The sequence below is a fragment of the Myotis lucifugus genome, unplaced genomic scaffold, assembly GCF_000147115.1.
Source record: "Myotis lucifugus unplaced genomic scaffold, Myoluc2.0 scaffold_100, whole genome shotgun sequence".
In the NCBI taxonomy this organism is placed as follows: Eukaryota; Metazoa; Chordata; class Mammalia; order Chiroptera; family Vespertilionidae; genus Myotis; species Myotis lucifugus.
The window spans coordinates 1,794,542-1,816,072 of NW_005871148.1; the positions used below are offsets into that span (position 1 = coordinate 1,794,542).

Below are 21,531 nucleotides of genomic sequence, written 5' to 3' on the forward strand. Positions count from 1 at the left end.
TGGAAGGGGAGTCTTTTGATGATATTTGACCCCTTTCTTGCTTAAGGGAGGGGAAGGAATAACTAGGCAGGGTTGCTTATGTCCCTTCAGAAAGGCCAGCAGTCCCTACAACATCTGGCAAGACCCATTGATCCCTGACAGGCACAATCTGAGGCTGAGCCTGTGCAGAGAGAACAGGGGCCACTCTAGTTCTAAGAGCTCTTCTACCCCAGGGGAGGAGTTGATGCTCACGGTCAGTCCCAGCTGTGCTGAGAAGCGGTAGAGGAAGGACAGATTGTACCAGAGAGGGCCCTCCCCTCAGCGCTAGAGGAGGAGCCGAGTGGGGGCTCTTAGCCCCGAGCAGGTTTCCCTCTGGGCTCTCCTTGCTGCTGGTGGGCTGAGGATTGCCCCCATCGGCTTTGGCTCCTGTGCTCAAGGAGATGAGCACTCTCACCTCCTCTCCCTTTCATGCTGGAGGTGCAGCGGGGTTTGTAGAGAGCCCAGGCTTTCTTCTGATTCCTGTCCCCTCTTGGACAGACAGATGTGTGAGTGTGCGCGCGCTGACTCGGTGTGGGCTCCCTCGAGGACGGGAGTGGCAGGACTCTTGTTCCTCCTACTTGCACAATTGAGCTGTAATCCTGGCTCTGATGCTAGATGACCTAGGATCTGAGTCATTTGGCATCTCTGGGCTTCAATATCCTGGGATTGAGAAGTGACAGTACTGGATTAGGTGGCTTCCTTTGTTCTGTGATCTCATGTCTCGTCAAACCCAGTTGGGTCCAGTGACAGTAAATCCCGGGTATTTGCAACAACAGGAGCCTGTGTCATGAGAGGCTTATGGCTGTGATGGAAGAGGCGGGCCAGTGGGGATGAGAATTCTGTATGCCTTGGGAAATTGAGCTTTTATTTAAAAAAAAAATATATATATATATATATTGATTGATTTCAGAGAGGAAGCAAGAGGGAGAGAGAGAAACCTCAGTGATAAGAGAGAATCATTGATTGATTGGCTGTCTCCTACACGTTCCCTACTAGGGCTCGAGCCCGCAACCTGGGCATGTGCCCTTGACCGGAGTTGAATCTGGGGCCCTTCAGTCTGCAGGCCGACGCTCTATCCACTGAGCCAAACCAGCTAGGGCTTAAATTAATTTAACCAGGCCTTGAACTTGGTTAGCCAAGTCTGCATTAGTACAGTAGGTTAATTAATGCCAGATGCCACTGTGCTTGGTGCACTGTTTTCCCCTGAGGGCTACTTTCTTAGGACTTCAGGGAAGGGAGGGTGAGGTCACCTGCCTGAAGGGTGGTGAAGGGGCCTTTTCCTCCAAAGCTGAGGAATCCACTTCTGCCAGATATTTTTGTTCCTTTCTTTTGCCCCGCACCCCTTTCCTGCTAGCCGGAGAGCCCATCCAAGAGCACTGTTTTCTGGGTAGGAAAGAGCCACCTAGTCCAGGGAGGAGGGCAGTGTATTGCTCCTGCCTCACCCGTGCCAGAGCCCGGCCGGAACCTCAGAGATAAGGCTGAGCAAACCTCTTCATTGGACCTACACTGACCTAGAATTGTGAGGATTCAAATCCTGACTGAAGGTGGTTTATGTCCAGATTTTGAGGTGAAAAGGCTTGTGGAGGGTTGTGGAACATCCTGCTTTCACCAAAATTTTCCAGTGACTTTAAAAATAATTTATCAGCCGAACCGGTTTGGCTCAGTGGATAGAGCGTCGGCCTGCAGACTGAAAGGTCCCAGGTTCGATTCCGGTCAAGGGCATGTACCTTGGTTGTGGGCACATCCCCAGTAGGAGGTGTGCAGGAGGCAGCTGATTGATGCTTCTCTCTCATCGATGTTTCTAACTCTCTATTTCTCTCCCTTCCTCTCTGTAAAAAATCAATAAAATATATTTTAAAAAAATAATTTATCAAGTGCCCATTTCCATATGACCAGGAGGCTGATTATATACATGCCTTTCCTGTGAAATTGAGCAGGCCCTGTAGGAATTCTCTGGGGCCCTTCTTTGCATTGGGAGTCCTTTCTCTTTTGTTGCTGAGCTGTTTACTAGCCAGGCAGACCTCCTGAGCTCTTTACTTTCTGCCACCTCTTTCCAGAAGAAATTGAGGCACCTCTTCCCCAAGTTCTCAGAATTCCATCCTCTTAACCTTCCTTTGTGGTTTTGATCAGCCCCCCCCCCGGACTTGGCGTGGAGGGGTCTGGCAGGTAGCCCTGCCCCTGGGGTCTCACAGGGGTGTGTGCTCTGGGTGCACTCGCTGTGTTTTTGCCCAGCAGGAAAGAGCGCCACCCTCTTCAGCAGCCATACCAAGGCCATTGTGTGGGGCATGCAGACCAGGGCTGTGCAAGGCATGCTGGACTTTGACTACGTCTGCTCCCGAGACGAGCCCTCGGTGGCCGCCATGGTCTACCCTTTCACGTGAGTCATGCCACGCAGGAAGGCTGCAGATGGCTGCCAAGTGGGATTTTCTCATCTAATCTCCCTGACTGAGACTGAGCTGGGGGAGCAGCTCAATCATTCCCTTTGCTGGGGAGGCGACTGCCCATCCCAGACTGGGGCGAACCAGTTCCTGGAGGGTCTTTTCCAGTAGATGGAAACTCTTTGAGGGCAGAACCCTGCCTTTCCACCTGGGGATGAAGCTCCTCCCCGGTGGACCCCCTCCCCAATCCTGACAGGTTGTCCTGACCCCTCCTCTGCCTTTCTCACAGTGGGGACCACAAGCAGAAGTTTTACTGGGGTCACAAGGAGATCCTGATTCCTGTCTTCAAGAACATGGCCGACGCCATGAAGAAACACCCAGAGGTGGACGTGCTGATCAACTTCGCCTCTCTTCGCTCTGCCTATGACAGCAGCATTGAGACCATGAGTTATGCACAGGTAGTCACAGCCCTAGGGGTAGGCGGGGGTTGTAGGGAGAGCTCCTGAGTGGTGCTCATGCTCACTGCCACCTGGGACAAAGGGCTTAGACTCGGGACTGGCCAGTGTTCTGGGTGAAAGTGGTTGAAGACACTTGATCTTTAGATGGGAGGGTAGTAACCGAGGGCAGGCAGGCTGCTCACTGGGCCAACAAGAAGTTCTGGGTATGGAGAAAATAAATACTTCAAGTCCCGTTTCCCAGAAACACAGCTGCTATGTTTGAGTACACCCTTATCCACACCTTTTCCTGGATTTTACCAAATGGAATAATATTTTACAGATTAATTTTATAATCCGTTTTCTTCAATTACTCTCCACAGCATAAATATTCATTGGTAGTATCAGTTTTGCTTGTCAAGTCTGGTGATGAGCATTTTGGAGTAACATTTGTACATATCCTTAATTATTTCCCCAGAATAAATAGCTAGAAGTCAAACTGCTCACCAGAATGAGCAGACTTTAAGGCTCTTGGACCATCCTGCCCACGTGCCCTCCGGAAATGGTGTACTGATGTAAACTCCCATCAGGAGTTTGAGAATTCCTGTTTTTCTGTACCCTTGCCAACACTGAATGTTTGGGTTTTAAATATATATATTTGACAAATTGATAGGCATCCTATTTAATTTGCAGACCTTTGATTAAGATGAGCTTTAAAAAAACATTTATTGGCCATTTCTAATCTATGACTTGGCCTCCCTTCTTTTTTATTCCCCCCCCTATTGAGGTGTTTGTCTTCTTTGTTACTGATTTGTAAGACCCCCTCCCCGATAGAAAAAATATTGATTCATCTGCTCATAATTATTTCTGATTCTAGACTGGTTTGCTTCCGTGTGTAACTGGAGAAGATAAACTTGTGTGGATATCTAGATGAAGCAAAAACGAAAGCATACTTGCTAAAAATGAATTGAGTTTTTAGTCTAGATTAGAAGTTGACAAACTGCAGCTCAAGGGCCAAACCCAGCCCTCTGCCCGTTCTTGTAAATAAAGTTTTATTGGAACATAGCTATGCTCATTAATTTTATATTATCCATGGCTGTTTTCGGGCAAAGTTTAGTTACCAAAGAGACCACATGATCAGCAAAGCCTAAAATACTATTTGGCTCTTTATAGAACAGTTTGCCAGTCCCTGGATGAGAGTCAGAGATGGTTCTCAATCTCTTCTGCCCACCCCCCACGTTCTCTGGCTTTCTTCTCCGACTGTGGAAGCAGCTCCTTTCTGGCACATTCTAGCCCTGACCTGTGGGGACATAGAATCAGAGACTCAAGGGCACAGCAGAGTAAGCCAGAGATAGCTGCTGTATGTGCAGTGGGGACAGGTGTCTGAGTCTTGTGAATTTTTGGATGGGAGAGAAAAATCTGACGAGCAGATTTTTTGGAAACATTTGCTCCTGCTTGGTTACTGAGTCACTGTGATGTTAACAATGGAGATCAGTTTGGGATGTCCATGCCTCTCTTCTGGGGGGAGGCTTGGTGTGATCAGATTGGGAACAGAGACTTGTGGAAAGAAGCAGTGCCTGTTATTAATATTACTTTGTCCTTAGAGCCTGGAAGGGGACAGGGGAGGTGAGTTCTTGAATGGTTGCTGCCTCTTGGTCCATCTGAGGCGACAAGCTAATGAGGAAGGACTGTTCTCATCCTCTAGATCCGGACCATTGCCATCATAGCTGAAGGTATCCCTGAGGCCCTCACCAGGAAGCTGATCAAGAAGGCGGACCAGAAGGGCGTGACCATCATTGGACCTGCCACAGTGAGCTTCCTCTCCAGAAAGCCTTTTTTTTAATCCTCACCCCAGGATATTTGTGCCTTTCATTTCTAGAGAGAATGGAAGGAGGGAGGAAGGGGTGAAAGAGACAGAGAAACATCAGAAACATTGATGTGAGAGAGACACGTCAATTGGTTGCCTCCTGCATGCACCCTGCAATGAAGGTATGAGGTACGTGGTGTCCTTGACTAGGAATTAAACCCATGACCTTTCAGTCTGAGGGCCAAAACTCTAACCACTGAGAGAAATTGGCCAGGGCTAAAAAGCCTTTTACATTCAAGCTCTTTTAAGAAGTTTTGGGCCCTCAGGAAACTCACTTGTTGACTCTTTGTTTCTTTCCTAAGTTGAAAAGATTTAGGGGTACCTCTTGAAAGTCAGTCTGTCCATTTCCAGTTAATTTTTTAAAAAAATATTTTATTGATTTTTTACAGAGAGGAAGGGAGAGGGATAGAGAGTTAGAAAGATCAATGAGAGAGAAACATCGATCAGCTGCCTCATGCACACCCCCTACTGGGGATGTGCCCACAACCAAGGTACATGCCCTTGACCGGAATCGAACCTGGGACCCTTCAGTCCACAGGCCAACACTCTATCTACTGAGCCAGACCGGTTAGGGCTCCAGTTAATTTTTTAAAGGCCCACTCTCCAGTCCATATCACCGTTACAGTTTCAAGGGACTAATGAGAAGATTCTTGTTTTAAGTGTTTGCCCACTCTCATACAAACATTGCATAGTCTTTGATTATTCCTTTAACTATAAACCAAAGAAAAATCTACCTGGAGGCTTTATTTTTGACCAAAAGCTCTTTATTGAAGGAGAAATTGCTCTGTGAATATTTTTGTTTTTGTTTTTACCTGGTTGTTACGTTAAAATTTATGTGAAAGGAAGACAAAGGGACCTTTTATCTCAGAGGCAGTGGGTGATTTTGAGCAGAGGTACACACCTGTGTTATACACCTTTTTACTGGGCATTGTCGCTCTTGGAGAGCAAAGGAGACGACCTAACCCTGAATATACCTATCGGTGGTAAGCCACGTTTTACAAATAAGGCTTTCTTTCTTCTTTTTCTTTTTCTTTTTTTTGCATAATGTCTCGAGATTCTTCTTAAGCAGGAAACCCAATGTGCAGGTGTTAGGTGTCTTGATCATTTCCTCCCCAGCCTGGCCAGACTGGAATGGGCGGGTAGCACTGGGCTTGGTGATGCTTCTGAGCTCTCTGGTCGATCAGGAGCTCACCCTTCCCTTCCTCCCTGACTGCTATTTCTGCCCCTGCAGGTTGGAGGCATCAAGCCTGGGTGCTTTAAGATCGGGAATACTGGCGGGATGCTGGACAACATCCTGGCCTCCAAGCTGTACCGCCCTGGCAGCGTGGCCTATGTCTCGCGTTCTGGGGGCATGTCCAACGAGCTCAACAATATCATCTCTCGGACCACAGATGGCGTCTATGAGGGCGTGGCCATTGGCGGGGACAGGTGATCAGCTGGGGGACAAGCCCATACTGCTTGCTACTGTTGAATTCCTGGCACATAGCTGTGTTTCTTTCCTTTTTGGGGGGGGGGGGGGTGCTTATTTGTTTTCCCGATTACAGTTGACATTCAATATTTTCTTAGTTTCTGGTGGGAATGATATCTTAAGTCCACTCTTGCCTTAGAACTAACATGAGCATAAGAATCAGAAAATACAGGGAAAGGTGTTTTAAAAGGCATCAGGGCCTGCAGGTAGTTCTGTTTATTGTCTGAGGTGGCCATGGGGAGGCAGCAGAGTGCTGTGATTAGCAGGACCGATTTTGAAATCAGACCAAATGGGTTCAAATCCTAGTTTTCCTGTTTACTAAGGGGGCATCCTTGACAGGCTACTTACCCCACCCCCATACCTCCGTCATCCTTACATATCAATGGGTGAAATAATAGTGCCCACCTCATGGAGTTGGTGGGAGGATTAAATGAGATCGTGTTTTATAAAGTGGCTAACGGGCTGGCACTTAGTCAGTACTCAGTATGTGTTCATTGTAGCTAATAATAGTGAAAGGGAAAACTATTCCTTTATTCTCTACCACTACCACTCACATTTCTGGCCACCAACCCAGAAGCTCCAATCCCCATATCTAGGGATTTTTTGTGGCAGCTTCATCATGATTGATGATTATTAATTCAGTTCCCAGCCCCTCTTCCCTCTCTGGAGGATGGGGAGTGGGACTGAAAGTTCCAAGCTTCTGATCGTGGCCTGGTCTTTCTGGTGACTAGCTCCCATCCAGGCGCTATGCGGGAGCCCCACAAGAGTTTCTGTCACCCAGGACTTCCAAGGGATTTAGGAGCTTCTGTCACCCCCGTTACTCAGGAAATTAAAAGGTTTTTAGGAGCTCAGTGTCAGGGACCTGGCTCAAGGATCAACCACTAGAACAAAAGATGCTCCTGTCACTCAGGACAACACAAGGGTTATAGGAGCTGTGTGTCAGGAACTAGGGACAGAACAATGTATATATTTCTTCTTCTTTCACAAATAGTGTCATTACTTTTGTTGGTGGGAACAATAACCAGTAGTACTTCCTACCCTCATAAACCTTAGCCATTGCCGATTACCATGATTACTACTACTATTACTACTGCTGCTCTTTAGCTCAGAACCGAAAGCTGTTGGGAGACTGGGTCACCTTGCCAGTCTCCCTGGCTCCCCCATGTCATTTCAGGTGGGACTCCTGGGTGGGAAGCACTCCTGCCAGTTCCTCCGGGGATGGGTACACACTTATCCTCAGGGTTGCGGTCAGCTGAAGGCAGGCCTGAGGCTGGAGGGGCTCATCCACGGGCTGGCAAGGTGGCTCCTCTCTGTGCCTCCAGGCTGCTTAGTGCCCTGAGGACTTTGCACTGGGCTTCCCAAGAGGGAGCAATTCAAGAGAGAGCGCCAGAAAAAGCTGTATTTTATAACCCAGCCTTGGGAGTCGATATAGGATCACATTTGCCACATTTTGTTCATTAGAAGCTAATCATTAAATCCAACTCATATTCAAGAGAAGAGGCATGAGGTTCTTCCACCCTTTAAAAAGAATTTGTGGGCATATTTTAAAACCACCACAGATGCTTTCTAGATATCTCACCACCAAGGGAACCTCTCTGGGCTTATGACCTCCTCTTCCGCCCCTCCCCTCCCCTTTTCTCCTTGTGCTCCATTTACTCCCTCCCCCAACCAACCCCCATGGCATCTCTGGACCCTCCGTGGGCATCCACACCCACGAAAAACCCACAACGTTCTTAGTACAAGCGTGCTTCCCATACCTGAACACACACCTCCCAAAACCGCCTCCTGATCCCATATGCCCTCCGTGCTCTCACCAGGTACCCCGGCTCCACATTTATGGATCATGTATTACGTTACCAGGACACTCCAGGAGTCAAAATGATTGTGGTTCTTGGAGAGGTGAGTTAAAGGAAAATCTCTTTAATTTTTTTGATTGTTAAAGTTATGTATGACATCAGTTTTTTAAAGTGCATGCATTTTGGTTATATATAACTTAAGGTGACAGTCCCTGGTAGTCTCACCCCTTAGACTGGGACGTAGGGATTGTCACTGTTATCACTTCTGTGTGGCACAATATGTCTTAGTGCCAATAGAGGAGAAGCTTTGCACTGCTGACCATGCCTCTACCTGGTGGGCAGTGGATAGCTAGAGTAGAGTAAATGTGATTTTTTTTAAGTTTGGGAGAGCCCTGTAACCCCATCCCATTTTCTGGTTGTGCCTCCTGCAGGTCCTGTCCTAAATCATCTTACCCACAGGTTAGGAAGGAGGAGTCCCAGGGACTCCCTAGGATACCCGCTGTCCTTTTATAGTTTTTCCCTACCACTCTCAGTCTTCCAGGCTGTTTGGACCAAGCCCATGTCCCCTCATTTTTTAGACTCTGGCCTCTGCCTGATTTGGGACTGATTTTCCTGCTGCAACTCAGAATGGGTGCCTCCAACTCACGGGCTTTTTCTTGTTCCCTGTTCCTTGGCAGATAGGGGGCACTGAGGAGTATAAGATCTGCCGGGGCATCAAGGAGGGCCGCCTCACCAAGCCCGTGGTCTGCTGGTGCATCGGGACCTGTGCCACCATGTTCTCCTCTGAGGTATGGCCGGTACAGATCACTGCTGGTGGGGAGCCAGGAAGCCGAAGATGGGGCATTTGAGGTGGACTCTCTGGTCATCTTAGAGGCAGTTAGCTCTTTCAGTCCACCTCAGTCACTACTTGGAGTGGGAGCAGCCTGTGTCTGGAGGAGGTGAGAAGGCTTCATTGAGAAGTCAGCTGAGCAGAAGGGAGGATGGGGAGACGGGACACATTCCTGGTGCAGAGCTGGGAAGACCACGAGAAGTTCTGTGTGGGGAGAGGTCACAGAAGGAAAGGCTTGTTTGGCACATGTGCATGATGTAATGTATGTGAACATGCCTGGCGGCATATAGTAAGTTCAGCATCTAACAGCAGGCTCTGAGTGTGAGGCCTTGTCCTGTGTTGTGTATATAACATAAAACCTGGCCTTCGAGGCTTCCTGCAATAGTGATAATCCCTGTGCTTAAACCCTCAGTTCTTCCTACCAGTAAGCCTGCATCACACTAATTTTTTCTCCCTAGAATGCTTGCCTTTCCTCTTCAGATTCCTGCCCACCTCAAAGTGGCAATATTTGTCCAGTTGTAAAATGCACTTTTCATTTGAACCACCAGTTCCATTTCTGCAACTTTCCCTTATGAATTTGCATGCAAAAATATTTCAAAGTATATGTACAAGGATTCATTGTAACCTTGTCATAGCAAAAAATGGAAACAACCTAAATGCTGGCCAGGAGGGCACTGGGACATCATGGCACAATCATATAATGGAAAGCTGGGCAGGCTGGAGAAGAATGAGGTGGATTTTGATATGTTGATGGAGAAAAAGTTTAAGATTAGTTAAATCAAAAATGGCAGAGTGCAGTAAATATTGATAATATCCATTTTATTAAGTGTGTGTGTGTGTGTGTGTGTGTGTGTGTGTGTGTGTGTTTTAAGGAGATAAAATGGGATTGGTTGGGTGATGGGATCTTTCAGGGATGAGCTCTACTTCCAAAGGCTTTAGAATCAGATCTCAATAGATGTATGGCATGGGCAAGTCATTTCGCCTCTCTGTACCCTAGTTTGCTGAGCTGTAAAATGGAAATGGTACGGGATTGTTGCATGGCTTAAATAAGAAAATAATTGTGAAGGTCTGGCACGTATAGGTCTTAGCAACTATTCCTTTCCATTCTTCTTCACTTATCCCATGAAGCAGTTTCTGACTTTCTTTCTTTGTGACCACTTTCTCCTCCACACCCCAACAGCCAAAAATAACCCCTTCCTTCTCCTCCATTGTTTCTCTTAACCAGCTTGCATTACTCCACCCTACTCTGCTGAGGACACCTCCAGAGGGCAAGCACCTTGCTCTTTTGTTTCTGGCTGGGCACTTATCATCACCCCATAGGTTGGGCAGGTCCTCAGGAGGTGTTTTGGTTTTGTTTTTTAATGATTTTTTAAAACTTCATGTAAAACTAGAGGCCTGGTGCACGAGTTTGTGCACGGGTGGGGCTGGCGTTGGGGAAGAGGCTGTGGGAGGGCTCCAGGGCATGTCTGGCCCATCTTGCTCAGTCCCAATTGGCTGGACTCCAGCAGCAAGCTAACCTACCATTTGGAGCGTCTGCCCCCTGGTGGTCAGTGCACCTTATAGTGAGCAGTTGAGTGGCCTTAGCATATCATTAGCATATTATGCTTTGATTGGTTGAACGGACAACCAGACACTTAGCAGATTGGGCTTTTATTATATAGGACAGTACAGTGACTACCTAGCTAATTGGTGATGTTTGGATTCACATGACCTTGCAGAACTTTCCACCCTGTAGAGGAAATCAGATAAATCTCTACCTGTTGGCACACTGAGACAGCTCCTTGGGAAAAAGTGGATTAAGAATTGGGTATAGCCGAACCGGTTTGGCTCAGTGGATGGAGCATCGGCCTGCGGACTTAAGGGTCCCGGGTTCGATTCCGGTCGGGGGCATGTACCTGGGTTGCGGGCACATCCCTACTGGGGGCTGTGCAGGAGGCAGCTGATCGATCTCTCTCATCGATGTTTCTAACTCTCTATCCCTCTCCCTTCTTCTCTGTAAAAATTCAATAAAATATATTTAAAAAAAAAAAGAATTGGGTATAGGTAAGGTGGCATTTTTCAGAAGTATGTTCACAAAACACTGGTCCTGTCTCGATGGTCCTAAAAACAAACCCAATAAACAGAAAAGCAAAGAGCTTTTATAAACTATGAACGTGCAATATAACCTATCTCCCTTTTAACATTTTTGTTTTAGTGTTAAGAAATCTCTGAGTTAAAGAAACTTGTTTAACTTCCTTGAACCCAGCCAGCATTTTCTAAGTGTATTTGAGTGAAGACTATCTCCTCCTTCCCACTCCTTTCACTCATGCAAATTAAGTCCTACAAAGAAGGTATTGGGAACCCGTGTTTTAAGGCATGTGTTGCTAATTGGAGCAGCAGCTGCTAACCTTTTCAACACTTAAGGCACCTTTTATTATATTTAGGGATTAAGAGCACAGTCAGAGGCCAAATTGCTGGGTTCAAATGCTACCACATATTGCCTGTGTGACCTTGGGCAAGTTACTTTACCCCTCCCTGCTTCCATTTCCTTTTTTTAATAGGGAACAGTCATAGCTACTGAAAGATTAATGAGTAAAGCTTTTAGAGAAGTGCTGGCATATATAATAAGTGTTGTTTGAACAGGTTAGGTGTGATTACAGTCACCCCCCAGTCACCCCCTCTGTTCCTAAGTCAGGGTTTTGTACCAGAGGTTTCACTGGGTTAATTCATTTTCCCCATCGCTTCATCAAAGACATTGGTTTTCTCTTCCTTCTCGCTCACTTCCCACAGTCAGTCAACTCCTGTATTTCATTGGATTTATATTTTACCTCAGTACATCCTTAGGTGGAAGGCAGCCATTGCTCATTGGCTTCAGGTAATTGTTGCTATGTGGGAATATAAGCCTACGGCACAAAATCTGACTTTCAAAAAAGCTGGGAATTTGTATTTTGACATGAAACCCTTTTTTTTTTTTTTTTTAACATTGGTCCCTATTTTACAAAAAGTGTGTGTGGGATAATCATATCATGTCTATGAGCTCACTTCAGCCTCAGGTTGCCAATGTGTAACACTCCTCACCTGTTACTCAGAACTAATCCCTATCTTCCATCCCCTGGACCTCTGCCCCAGGGGAAGCCAGGTGAAGGGTCTGGGGAGTTGGGCTGCCAGACCTTGTATCCTAGCTCCATTACCTACCAGCTGTGTGATCTTGAGTGTTATTTCCCGAATGTGTTGATGTTTCAGTGTCCTCATCCATAAAATAAGTCCTCCATCATACCTGCTTGGGGTTGAAGGAAGTGATTTCTGAAGAGTGTTTGGTGGGTCCGGCCTGTAATAAGTGCTGTCATTTCCCAGGAGCCTTTGTTCCAGCCAGTCACACCACTCTCCTTTGCCTTCTAGGTACAATTTGGCCACGCTGGCGCTTGTGCCAACCAGGCTTCTGAAACTGCAGTGGCCAAGAACCAGGCTTTGAAAGAGGCAGGAGTGTTTGTGCCCCGGAGCTTCGATGAACTTGGAGACCTCATCCAGTAAGTGAACCTGTGGAAGGAGCCTCCTGGGTCAGCAGCCTCTCTCACATGGAGGTGTCTGATATGCCTGGTCTGTCTCAGCAGCTGTGTGGATAGTCCAAAACCCTTTTTTTCTTTGGCTTTTATTTTATTCTGTTTGTAGAAGCAGCAGTTACAGGCCATTCACACTGGTATTATACAAAACATGTTCACTTTCTTAACCTTCCTACTTGACTGGCCATAAATGAGAGATGAGCATAGAAACATTTAGAAAGTGTCACCTCTAATGGATGGATCAAGAGTTATTGATACACTGTTGTCTCTTCCCATTCATCCTTTGACCTTACCTGGCTTCCAGATTCAACTTTTATAATGCCCCATTCAGAGGTGATAGGGGAGTCTGGGCTAGAACCTGTTTTCACTTGGGAATCTAACTGGTAAGACTAAGTCACAGACAGGAAGGGGGTACAGAGAAGGAAAAAATAAAGAGTTTGGGTTAGATGGTTAGATGGGGGAGCATTCGTGGGATGGCTTAGAAAAGCCCAGAAGAAAATCCACATGGGTGTCTTTTCTCCTGCCCTTTCCCTGCCTCCTAGGTCTGTGTATGATGATCTTGTGGCCAAAGGGGTCATTGTCCCTGCGCAGGAGGTACCTCCCCCGACGGTGCCGATGGACTACTCCTGGGCCAGGGTAGGTGCCATGTATGTCCCTAACTGTGTGGGCCAGGGAGATTTAGGGGCTGAGGTGTGGGCTTTGACGTGATTTGCCTTGAATCCTTGGAAGGCAGGCCTGACCTAGTAGAGCAACCATGTGATCACTGCTCTGGGCTCTAAACCACACCTCTAGGGGTGGCTTCTCCAAGGGCTCGGGAGAAACCAGTTAGACTCCTGGATTCCACCTCCTCCCTGTGTGCTGGAGCTTGTGGGTAAAACAATGCAGGGCCGCAGAGGGTGGAGGGCAGTGGGTATCTCCACAGCTGGGTTGCCTGACCTGGAAACGGGGCTGGGGCAGACAGTGTCCCCTAGAGTTGTTCGTGCTTCCTAAGAGGTCTCAGGCTGAAGTAAGGACATGGATGAAAAACTAGTCTTCTTGATATTTAGAAATCAATATTTAAAAGACCCAACTAGAAAAAAAGGGTAGTAAAGGGCCTTTCAACAGTAAGAAGTACTCAACTCACTCATTATATAAGGAACCAAAGTAAAAACTGGGATACTACCTTGACCGAGTGGCTCAGTTGGAGCTTTGTCCCGTACACCAAAAGGTTTCAGGCTTGATCCTCAATCGTGACACTTACAGGAGGCACCTGATCGATGTTTCTCACATTGATGTTTCTCTCTCCCCCTTCTTCTCTCTCTAAAATCACTAAAAAAATATTCTAAGGTGAGGATTAAAACAAAACAAAACCGTGATACTCGTTTTTCCCTATCAGCCCAGCAAAGATAAAAATTCTTTGGTAATACGCTGTGTTTGTATGGGTGTGAGGAAACTGGTGCATTCATTCATTGTTGGTAGGAATGGAAATTGACACAACCTTTCTGACAGGCAGTTGGGTCATATGAATCAAATTTAAAAGTGCTCATACCTTATGGCCCAGCAATTCCATGTCTAGAAAACTACTTCAGAGAAATGTTTACATATACAAAGAAATCTGTTCAAGGATATTTTTCTAGTTGATAGTAATCAGTGAAGGAATTGCTAAATGGTGGTATGGTCATATGATGGGCTACTATACTGCAGGTAAGGGAGCAAACTGGATCTATGTGTGCTGAAGCTCAAGTTCATTGAGCAAACACATTACAGGACAGTATATGTAATGTGATTATAAAAATTCTGCACACAAAACAATGTTGCTTAGTCTCCATGTGTTTATGCATGCATGTAAATAAAAGTGGAGAAAGAAAGGCCCAGAAAGATGTCCACTAAACTGACAAACGCTAAGTCAGAAAGTCTAGTTCTGTTTTAAATTTTTAAAAAGAAGATACTCACGTAATTAGAATGTAAGTTAAAAGCATTTTTTAATTAAAATTCATGGGGGTAACTGAAGAAATGGGCCTGGACAATGTTGGCTTGATGATACCCCTGGGTGCCCAAGTCGGGAACTGGGAAATTCAGGAGCTCAGTCCCCGCCCCTGGGTAAAAGGCATCTTGAGGGGATCCCCCGTACCCACAGCCATGTGCCTCATTACATTTTGGCTGGGGTTGGCAGCTGTATGTGAAGTGTTTAAATTTTTTCCCTTTGGATTCATTCTTCCATTTCTTTCTTTTTTTTTTTAAAGATTGTAACTTTAAAAAAATATATGTTATTGACTTTTAGAGGGAGAGGAAGGGGAGAGATAGAAAGATAGAAACATCAATGATAGAGAAACATCATCGATCAGCTGCCTCCTACATTACATGTCCCCAACTGGGGATCGAGCGGCAACCCAGGCATGTGCCCTGACAGGGAATCAACCAGTGACCTCTTGGTCCCTGGGTCATAGCTCAACCACTGAGCCACACCAGCTGGGCCATTCTTCCATTTCTTAGCCAGGCGACTGTTATTGAGCCACTCTAACATTCATTTCCTCTGTTAAACATGAAGAATGACTTTCTTTTGTGAGGTTAGAGCAGCCGTGGGCAAACTATGGCCCGCGGGCCGGATCCGGCCCGTTTGAAATGAATAAAACTAAAAAAAAAAAAAAAAAGACCGTACCCTTTTATGTAATGATGTTTACTTTGAATTTATATTAGTTCACACAAACACTCCATCCATGCTTTTGTTCCGGCCCTCCGGTCCAGTTTAAGAACTCATTGTGGCCCTCGAGTCAAAAAGTTTGCCCACCCCTGGGTTAGAGTGAGCCCATGGATGTCAACGGCTTAGGGCAATGCCTGGCCCCACAAATGCTCAGTAAAGAACAGAATAGAGCTGAGGCTAAGCAGGTGCCATAGTGTGGCACTGCTGTCTTCTTTTCTTTTTACATATATATTATTGGTTTCAGAGAGGAAGGGAGAGAGAGAGAAACATCAATGATGAGAGAGAATCATTGATCGACTGCCTCCTGCACGCCCCCTACTGGGGATCAAGTCTGCAACCTGGGCATGTGCCCTGACTGGGAATCGAACCCTGACCTCCTGGTTCATAGTTCGATGCTCAACCACTGAGCCTCACCGACCGGGCGTTTTCTACATTAGATTCAGTAAAAGAGCTCTTGCATTTCTTGGGAGGAGCTTGTCTGTCAGGCTGGGTGAAGCTGTGCAAGTGGAGCCCCAAGCCCAGGCACAAACACGACCGGTGGAAGCTGTTATCGAATACATGGCCACCAGAATTTTAACATATTCCTGGGACACTGGTTCTGAGAGCACAGCCGGTGGTGCAGTCCAGGAAAAATTTCTGTGGTTACCATAGTGCTGCTTGCTTCTGCCCCATCTCTGCTCAGGAGCTGGGCTTGATCCGGAAACCTGCCTCATTCATGACCAGTATCTGCGATGAACGGGGACAGGAGCTCATCTACGCAGGCATGCCCATCACCGAGGTCTTCAAGGAAGAGATGGGCATCGGCGGGGTCCTCGGCCTGCTTTGGTTCCAGAGAAGGTGAGGCATGGAAGGCAGAAGTTGGTAGGGCCCTGCAAACTGGAGTTAATGATTTTCCCCTGACGGGAATGGGGGTGGGCAGCCTTGAGGAATAGTCCAGGGCCAGTCAGGCAATCTTTATGGCCACAAATCAATGATGAGGCTAAATGAAAAAAATACAGACTCCTACGTCTTCCAAGAACAGAAGGGCCAGTCTAAACCATGACTTAATCAGGAATCTTGGATCAGCCCCTTTCCCTTGGGAACATATGAAGACAGGGACAGAGTCAATGCAGGCCTCTTGAGAGAAAGGTGAGGGTTAGCAGGGGAGGCCTGGATGGATCTGGTGGCAAAAGAGTACAGGGCTGGTAGAGTTGCTGAACACGCGTAAAGTACCTTGTATCATTAGCCTGAATGTGAGGAAAAAATGGTTTTCTCTGCAACTCCCAAGCTTAGCCCTCCCCTGGGACTGACAGCTGGGCAAGGGGGCCAGGGAGGCCATGATTCACAGAGCCCTGGCGTGGTGTTGGGCCTGGGCAGAAGGCCAGGTCGAAGTCTTGGTCTGTGTCATGCCCTCACCTGCAGAGAGGTGGATCTTGTCCTGCTTTGGGCCCTTCCGGGGAAATGTTCACGAGCTGTAACACCTGAGTTACCAGAGCAGGTTTCACTCTGCTCTTGCATCCCCATGTCTCCAGGCTGCATTCTTTTTTTAAAAATATATTTCTTTATTGATTTCAGAGAGGAAGGGAGAAGGAGGGAGAGATAGAAACATCAATGATGAGAGAGAATCACTGATTGGCTGCCTTCTGCACACACACACACCCACTCCCGCTACTGGGGATCCAGCCCACAACCCAGGCATGTGCCCTTGGCCGGAATCGAACCTGGGACCCTTCAGTCCACAGGCTGACGCTCTATCCACTGAGCCAAGCCGGCCAGGGCTCCAGGCTGCATTCTTAATCACAGTTGGTAGGATGAACACTGGAGGTCTAGGGCTCCTACATTGTGAAAGGGACAGGGACCTCACCTCTTCTCTGTCTAGTCCATAGAGGGTAGCCACAAATACAGGTCAAATCCTGTCATAGCAACTCATGCTGAAAACTGACTAAAGAAGAGATTTCACACCCTGGTTGCTAACTATTTAAAACCAGTATTTGTTCTCAGCAGAGTCCAGAGCCTCTCAAGAATCTGGAGGTTTTGCCCTAGAGTTGGTATGATAGTATCAGACCTAGATTGGCAGGTTGCTGCCCTTCTTGAGTTTGAGTGACTTGTTTAGGGAGGTGGGAGGAAGTAGGAGCATGGCCTTGTCAATGCATCTCCTGTTCAGCAGCTCACCACCGTTTCTGTTCTCCTTCCCCTGTCCCTTTACTCACCCACTCTAGGTTGCCCAAGTACTCCTGCCAATTCATTGAGATGTGCCTGATGGTGACAGCTGACCATGGCCCAGCCGTGTCTGGGGCTCATAACACCATCATCTGTGCTCGGGCTGGGAAGGACTTGGTCTCCAGCCTCACCTCGGGGCTGCTCACCATTGTGAGTATTGTCTTCCCGGGAGTGCACAGCAGGGACACTGGGCTTTGGCACCGTGCTGCTTGGCTATAGCCGGGTCCTAGAAGCAGCCCTGGAAGGTGAAAGCCTGCGCTGGGGGTGTTCAGGGCATGCCAAATTGTCTGCAAAGTTGAAGGAGAATCACAGCTCAGGGCAACATGGGCTTGCTTCTCCTACAGGGTGACCGATTTGGGGGTGCCCTGGATGCAGCAGCCAAGATGTTCAGCAAAGCCTTTGACAGTGGCATTATCCCCATGGAGTTTGTGAACAAGATGAAGAAGGAAGGAAAACTGATCATGGGCATCGGTCACCGAGTAAAGTCGGTAAGTTGTTCTCCTTAAGGGACTGGATGAATGGGGACAAGAGAGCATCAATTTAGTTGAGAACACGCAGGCTCTTGACTCCAACATGCAAAGCTTTGGACCTGTTGACAGGTGAGAACGTTGTAATACAGGTTGCCTTTAAACAATTTTTATTGTGTTTAGTTGTGGTGTGAAAATATGATGAGCTGGAAACTCATCCTATGAACCTTATAAGAGAAAGGACAGGTCAGGGTAAGGGGACATATCAGCACCTGAGGCTAGCTGCATGCTGCAGTAACACAACTCCCAGAATCTCAGTGGCTTGCAACAGCAAGGGTTTCTTATTCACTCTACACCCCCTGTGGGATTCACCCCACCCTCACTGCGGGTTGCCTGCTGCTCTGTTCTGTCATCTACACTGAAGAAGCAGCCGCTATCTGGGAAAAGTCATGGCAGAAGTTCTTAAAGCTTCTGCTTGGTACAGCTCACTTTCACTAGAATTTCCTTGGCCAATGAAAGTCACATGGTTAAGTCTGACTCACTGGGACAGGAAAAGCAAGAATATCAGGGCAAGCCTGATTGGTAGAGGCCAGGGAATAAATACTTTATTTATTTATTTATTTATTTATTTTTTAAATATATTTCTTATTGATTTCAGAGAGGAAGCAAGAGTGTGAGAGGGATCAAAACAACGATGAGAGAGAATCATTGATCGGTTGCCTCCTGCATACCTGGATATGAAATGTAGTGTGCCTACTTGTGACATGAGCACAAACATAGTCCTTAGTAGAACTGTTAGAGTGAGTTCCTCTGTAACTTTAAATCACTTTCTAGATAAACAACCCAGACATGCGAGTGCAGATCCTGAAAGATTACGTCAAACAGCACTTCCCTGCCACGCCCCTGCTCGACTATGCGCTGGAAGTGGAAAAGATTACCACCTCAAAGGTAAAAAAGCAAATGCTCCTAATTCTTGAATTACTTGGCAGAATTTCTTGGGTGAATTTCTTGGCAGAAATGAGACAGCCAAGTTATCTTTTGATTGTGTAGCTAAAATTAAACCTGGTTTTCTGGAAAATTTTATTTCTGTTGCATAACTACTAGTAAGTTCAACAGACACTAAGTGTCAACTAGGTGTCAGATCCTTTGCTAGACAATGGGGATTGAACTCGGTAAGACAGTCCCTTCTAACCAACTGGGATGCTTTGGGAGGAGTTTTTTTAAATGGTGATCAGAATACGTAGTGTAGTAGTAGTAATAGTGGAAAATTACAAGGGAAATATGAGAAATAATGACAAATGCTTTGAATATTTTGCCTTCCCAGAAACCAAATCTTATCCTGAATGTAGATGGCTTCATCGGAGTTGCATTTGTAGACATGCTTAGAAACTGTGGGTCCTTCACTCGGTGAGCTTCGCAGCCCTTTCCTTCTTCATAGTGTTTATTGATTTTTGTTGTTCCCTCCCAACTCTGAAAATAACGCATGTTCACTATAGAGAACTTAGAAAATATGTAGTAGTGGTATAAAAAAGAACAAAAATTGCCTCTACTCCCACCACCCAGAGCATCCCTCCTTTCCACTTTGAAATCAAAGAGAACTGGCTTCTCACTCCTGAGCAGAGGTTGTACTGTCAGGGAGGAGGGCCGTCATGTGAGCCATTTTAAAACTACATGTTGAGCCCTGGCCGATGTTGCCCAGTGGGTTAGAGTGTTGTCCTGTACACTGAAAGGTTGCGGGTTCGATCCCTGGTCGCAGTGAATACAGCAAGCAACCAGTTGATGCTTCTGTCTCACATCAATGTTTCTGTTTCCCTCTCTCCCTCCCTCTCTCTCTACAATGGGCGGAAACATATCCTCACGTGAGGATTAAAAACAAAACAAAAATACTACATGTTGATTGTGTGTTGCAGGGAAGAAGCTGATGAATATATTGACATTGGAGCCCTCAATGGCATCTTTGTTCTGGGAAGGAGCATGGGCTTCATTGGTGAGTGAGTTGTTATTGTTTTAAGAGGGTTTTAGGTGGGATTGTTTTTTTTTTTCTCTGTGGTCCAGCTACACTGCTTTACCCATGTGGTGAGTCTCTAAAAAAAGATGTCACATTGACTTAATCATTGTTTCTAATCCGTCCTTTCTTACCTTCATTTCCCCCTTATCTTTACCTTTGTTCCCTTGTCTTGGAAGTTACTTTGATTGCAAACCAAGCCTGACATCTACCTATGGAATGGGTCTCGATTTACTTCCCCATTTCTTTGTATCTGCCTTTTTGTATTAGATGCATTTTCCTTCCTTATCCTTTCTCCTTCACCAAACTTTTAACAAATTCACCAACTCAAAAAAAAAAATGCATTTGCTCCATTTTAGGACACTACCTTGATCAGAAGAGGCTGAAGCAGGGGCTATACCGTCACCCGTGGGATGATATTTCATATGTTCTTCCGGAACACATGAGCATGTAACTGAGCCAGGAATCCTGTTGCAGTGAAGTGAAGACAACTCCTCCCTTGGGAAATAGCGTGCAGACAGCTGGCACTGGAGCTTGCTCAGGATGGGCCTGGGCTGTAAACCCACTGGTGTACAGGCACGGGAGACCAACACCCACAGGCTAACACTGTTCAGTCCATACAAAGAAGCTTAATTTTTTTTTAAGCATAGAAATAAAGACAAAGCCAATATTTGTGACATTTGCTCTGCTACCTGCTGTAATTATTACATAAAAGCATCTAAGCACTGTCAAGATAGTGTTTTTCCTCATTGTAGGGCTTTCTTTTTTCCATTAGTTAAAAAAAAATTTTCCCCTTGAAGGAAGGGAATGAAACTTTGAAGACCTCAAGATACTATACATTTAAGGCACCCCTAATGTCTTGTGTTTCCACTTCCCCCTTTTCCTGCTTATATAACATAAAAAAAACATTGTATTAATCAGATCTTTTTAGAGTCTTTTTGTGTGTTCTGTGTTAAGGGTTTGTTTGGTATCTCACTGAAACGTTCCATATTGCAGACCAAAGTCTGCTTATGTCGTGTTGAGACCATTGCATCCTTAGCCATTGTTACAGAATATGTGGAGGAGTAAGTTAAAATGTAAAGTTGTAACATACATATGTTTAAAATGGAAACGCAAAGCAAAAAGCTGTGAAATGTCTGTGTCTTATGTTCTCTATATTTATGCAACTGACTTGTCTGTTACTGAAGTGTGGGTCCAAGGACTCCTCTCCAGCCAGTTTGCATCTGTAATCCACAAGATTCTGGGCAGCTGCCACCTCAGTCTCTTCTTCGTATTATCATAGTTTGGTTTGAATAAACTATATAGTAACAATGAATACCTTACTGCTGTCTCATGTCATCCATCCATTTTATCTGTATTCCTTTGAACTTTACTTTCTAGTAATTTTACTGCATGTATTTTTAAAAATGTTAATCTACCTCTTTTTGTTTTTAAAAAGGAATCCATCAAAACACTATTTCCAAAAACAACCCCCCCTTTATATTTGCACCTCCCTCTTAGTGAATGAGAACCAAAGCTCTATCCATCCAGATACACAAGCCAACAACGTGGGAACCATCCTTTCCTTCTCTATCTGGTTGACAAGTGCTGTCAATTTACCTTTTTAAAAAATAATTTAGCTTTAGGCATACAACATAATGATTTGGTATTTATGCACTGCAAAATAATCACCGCAGTAGGTCTAGTTACCATTCAGTTGACCTTTAGCATCTCTGATGGATCCATATCTAGTGTGCTAACTTGTGCCTAGTTCTACTTTTGACCCCTTAACAGTGCATTCTCCATGCAGCCACCAGTGATTTTTTTTTAAATATATTTTATTGATTTTTTACAGAGAGGAAGGGAGAGAGA

The 21,531-nt window shown here is 46.0% G+C and overlaps 1 protein-coding gene across 8 annotated transcripts in view; it reads left to right on the forward strand.

Moving 5' to 3' along the window:
- ACLY (ATP citrate lyase) overlaps positions 1-21,002 on the forward strand; it is a 49,782-nt gene extending 28,780 nt beyond the window's left edge. For 4 of the 8 annotated variants that reach the window (XM_006092402.3, XM_006092401.3, XM_006092404.3 and 1 more), the window contains 15 exons: positions 2,251-2,395; positions 2,686-2,854; positions 4,536-4,640; positions 5,929-6,125; positions 7,983-8,064; positions 8,639-8,749; positions 12,169-12,296; positions 12,872-12,965; positions 15,692-15,846; positions 17,208-17,358; positions 17,553-17,696; positions 18,510-18,623; positions 19,000-19,082; positions 19,586-19,662; positions 20,040-21,002. In XM_006092402.3, the coding sequence (XP_006092464.1) occupies positions 2,251-2,395; positions 2,686-2,854; positions 4,536-4,640; positions 5,929-6,125; positions 7,983-8,064; positions 8,639-8,749; positions 12,169-12,296; positions 12,872-12,965; positions 15,692-15,846; positions 17,208-17,358; positions 17,553-17,696; positions 18,510-18,623; positions 19,000-19,082; positions 19,586-19,662; positions 20,040-20,134 (1,850 nt within the window). In that variant the 3' untranslated portion in view covers positions 20,135-21,002. Of the gene's footprint in view, positions 1-2,250; positions 2,396-2,685; positions 2,855-4,535; positions 4,641-5,928; positions 6,126-7,982; positions 8,065-8,638; positions 8,750-12,168; positions 12,297-12,871; positions 12,966-15,691; positions 15,847-17,207; positions 17,359-17,552; positions 17,808-18,509; positions 18,624-18,999; positions 19,083-19,585; positions 19,663-20,039 lie in introns of those variants that run through there. The other 4 variants (XM_006092403.3, XM_023756929.1, XM_006092405.3 and 1 more) reach the window with 3 other exon arrangements.
- Positions 21,003-21,531: the final 529 nt, after the last annotated feature.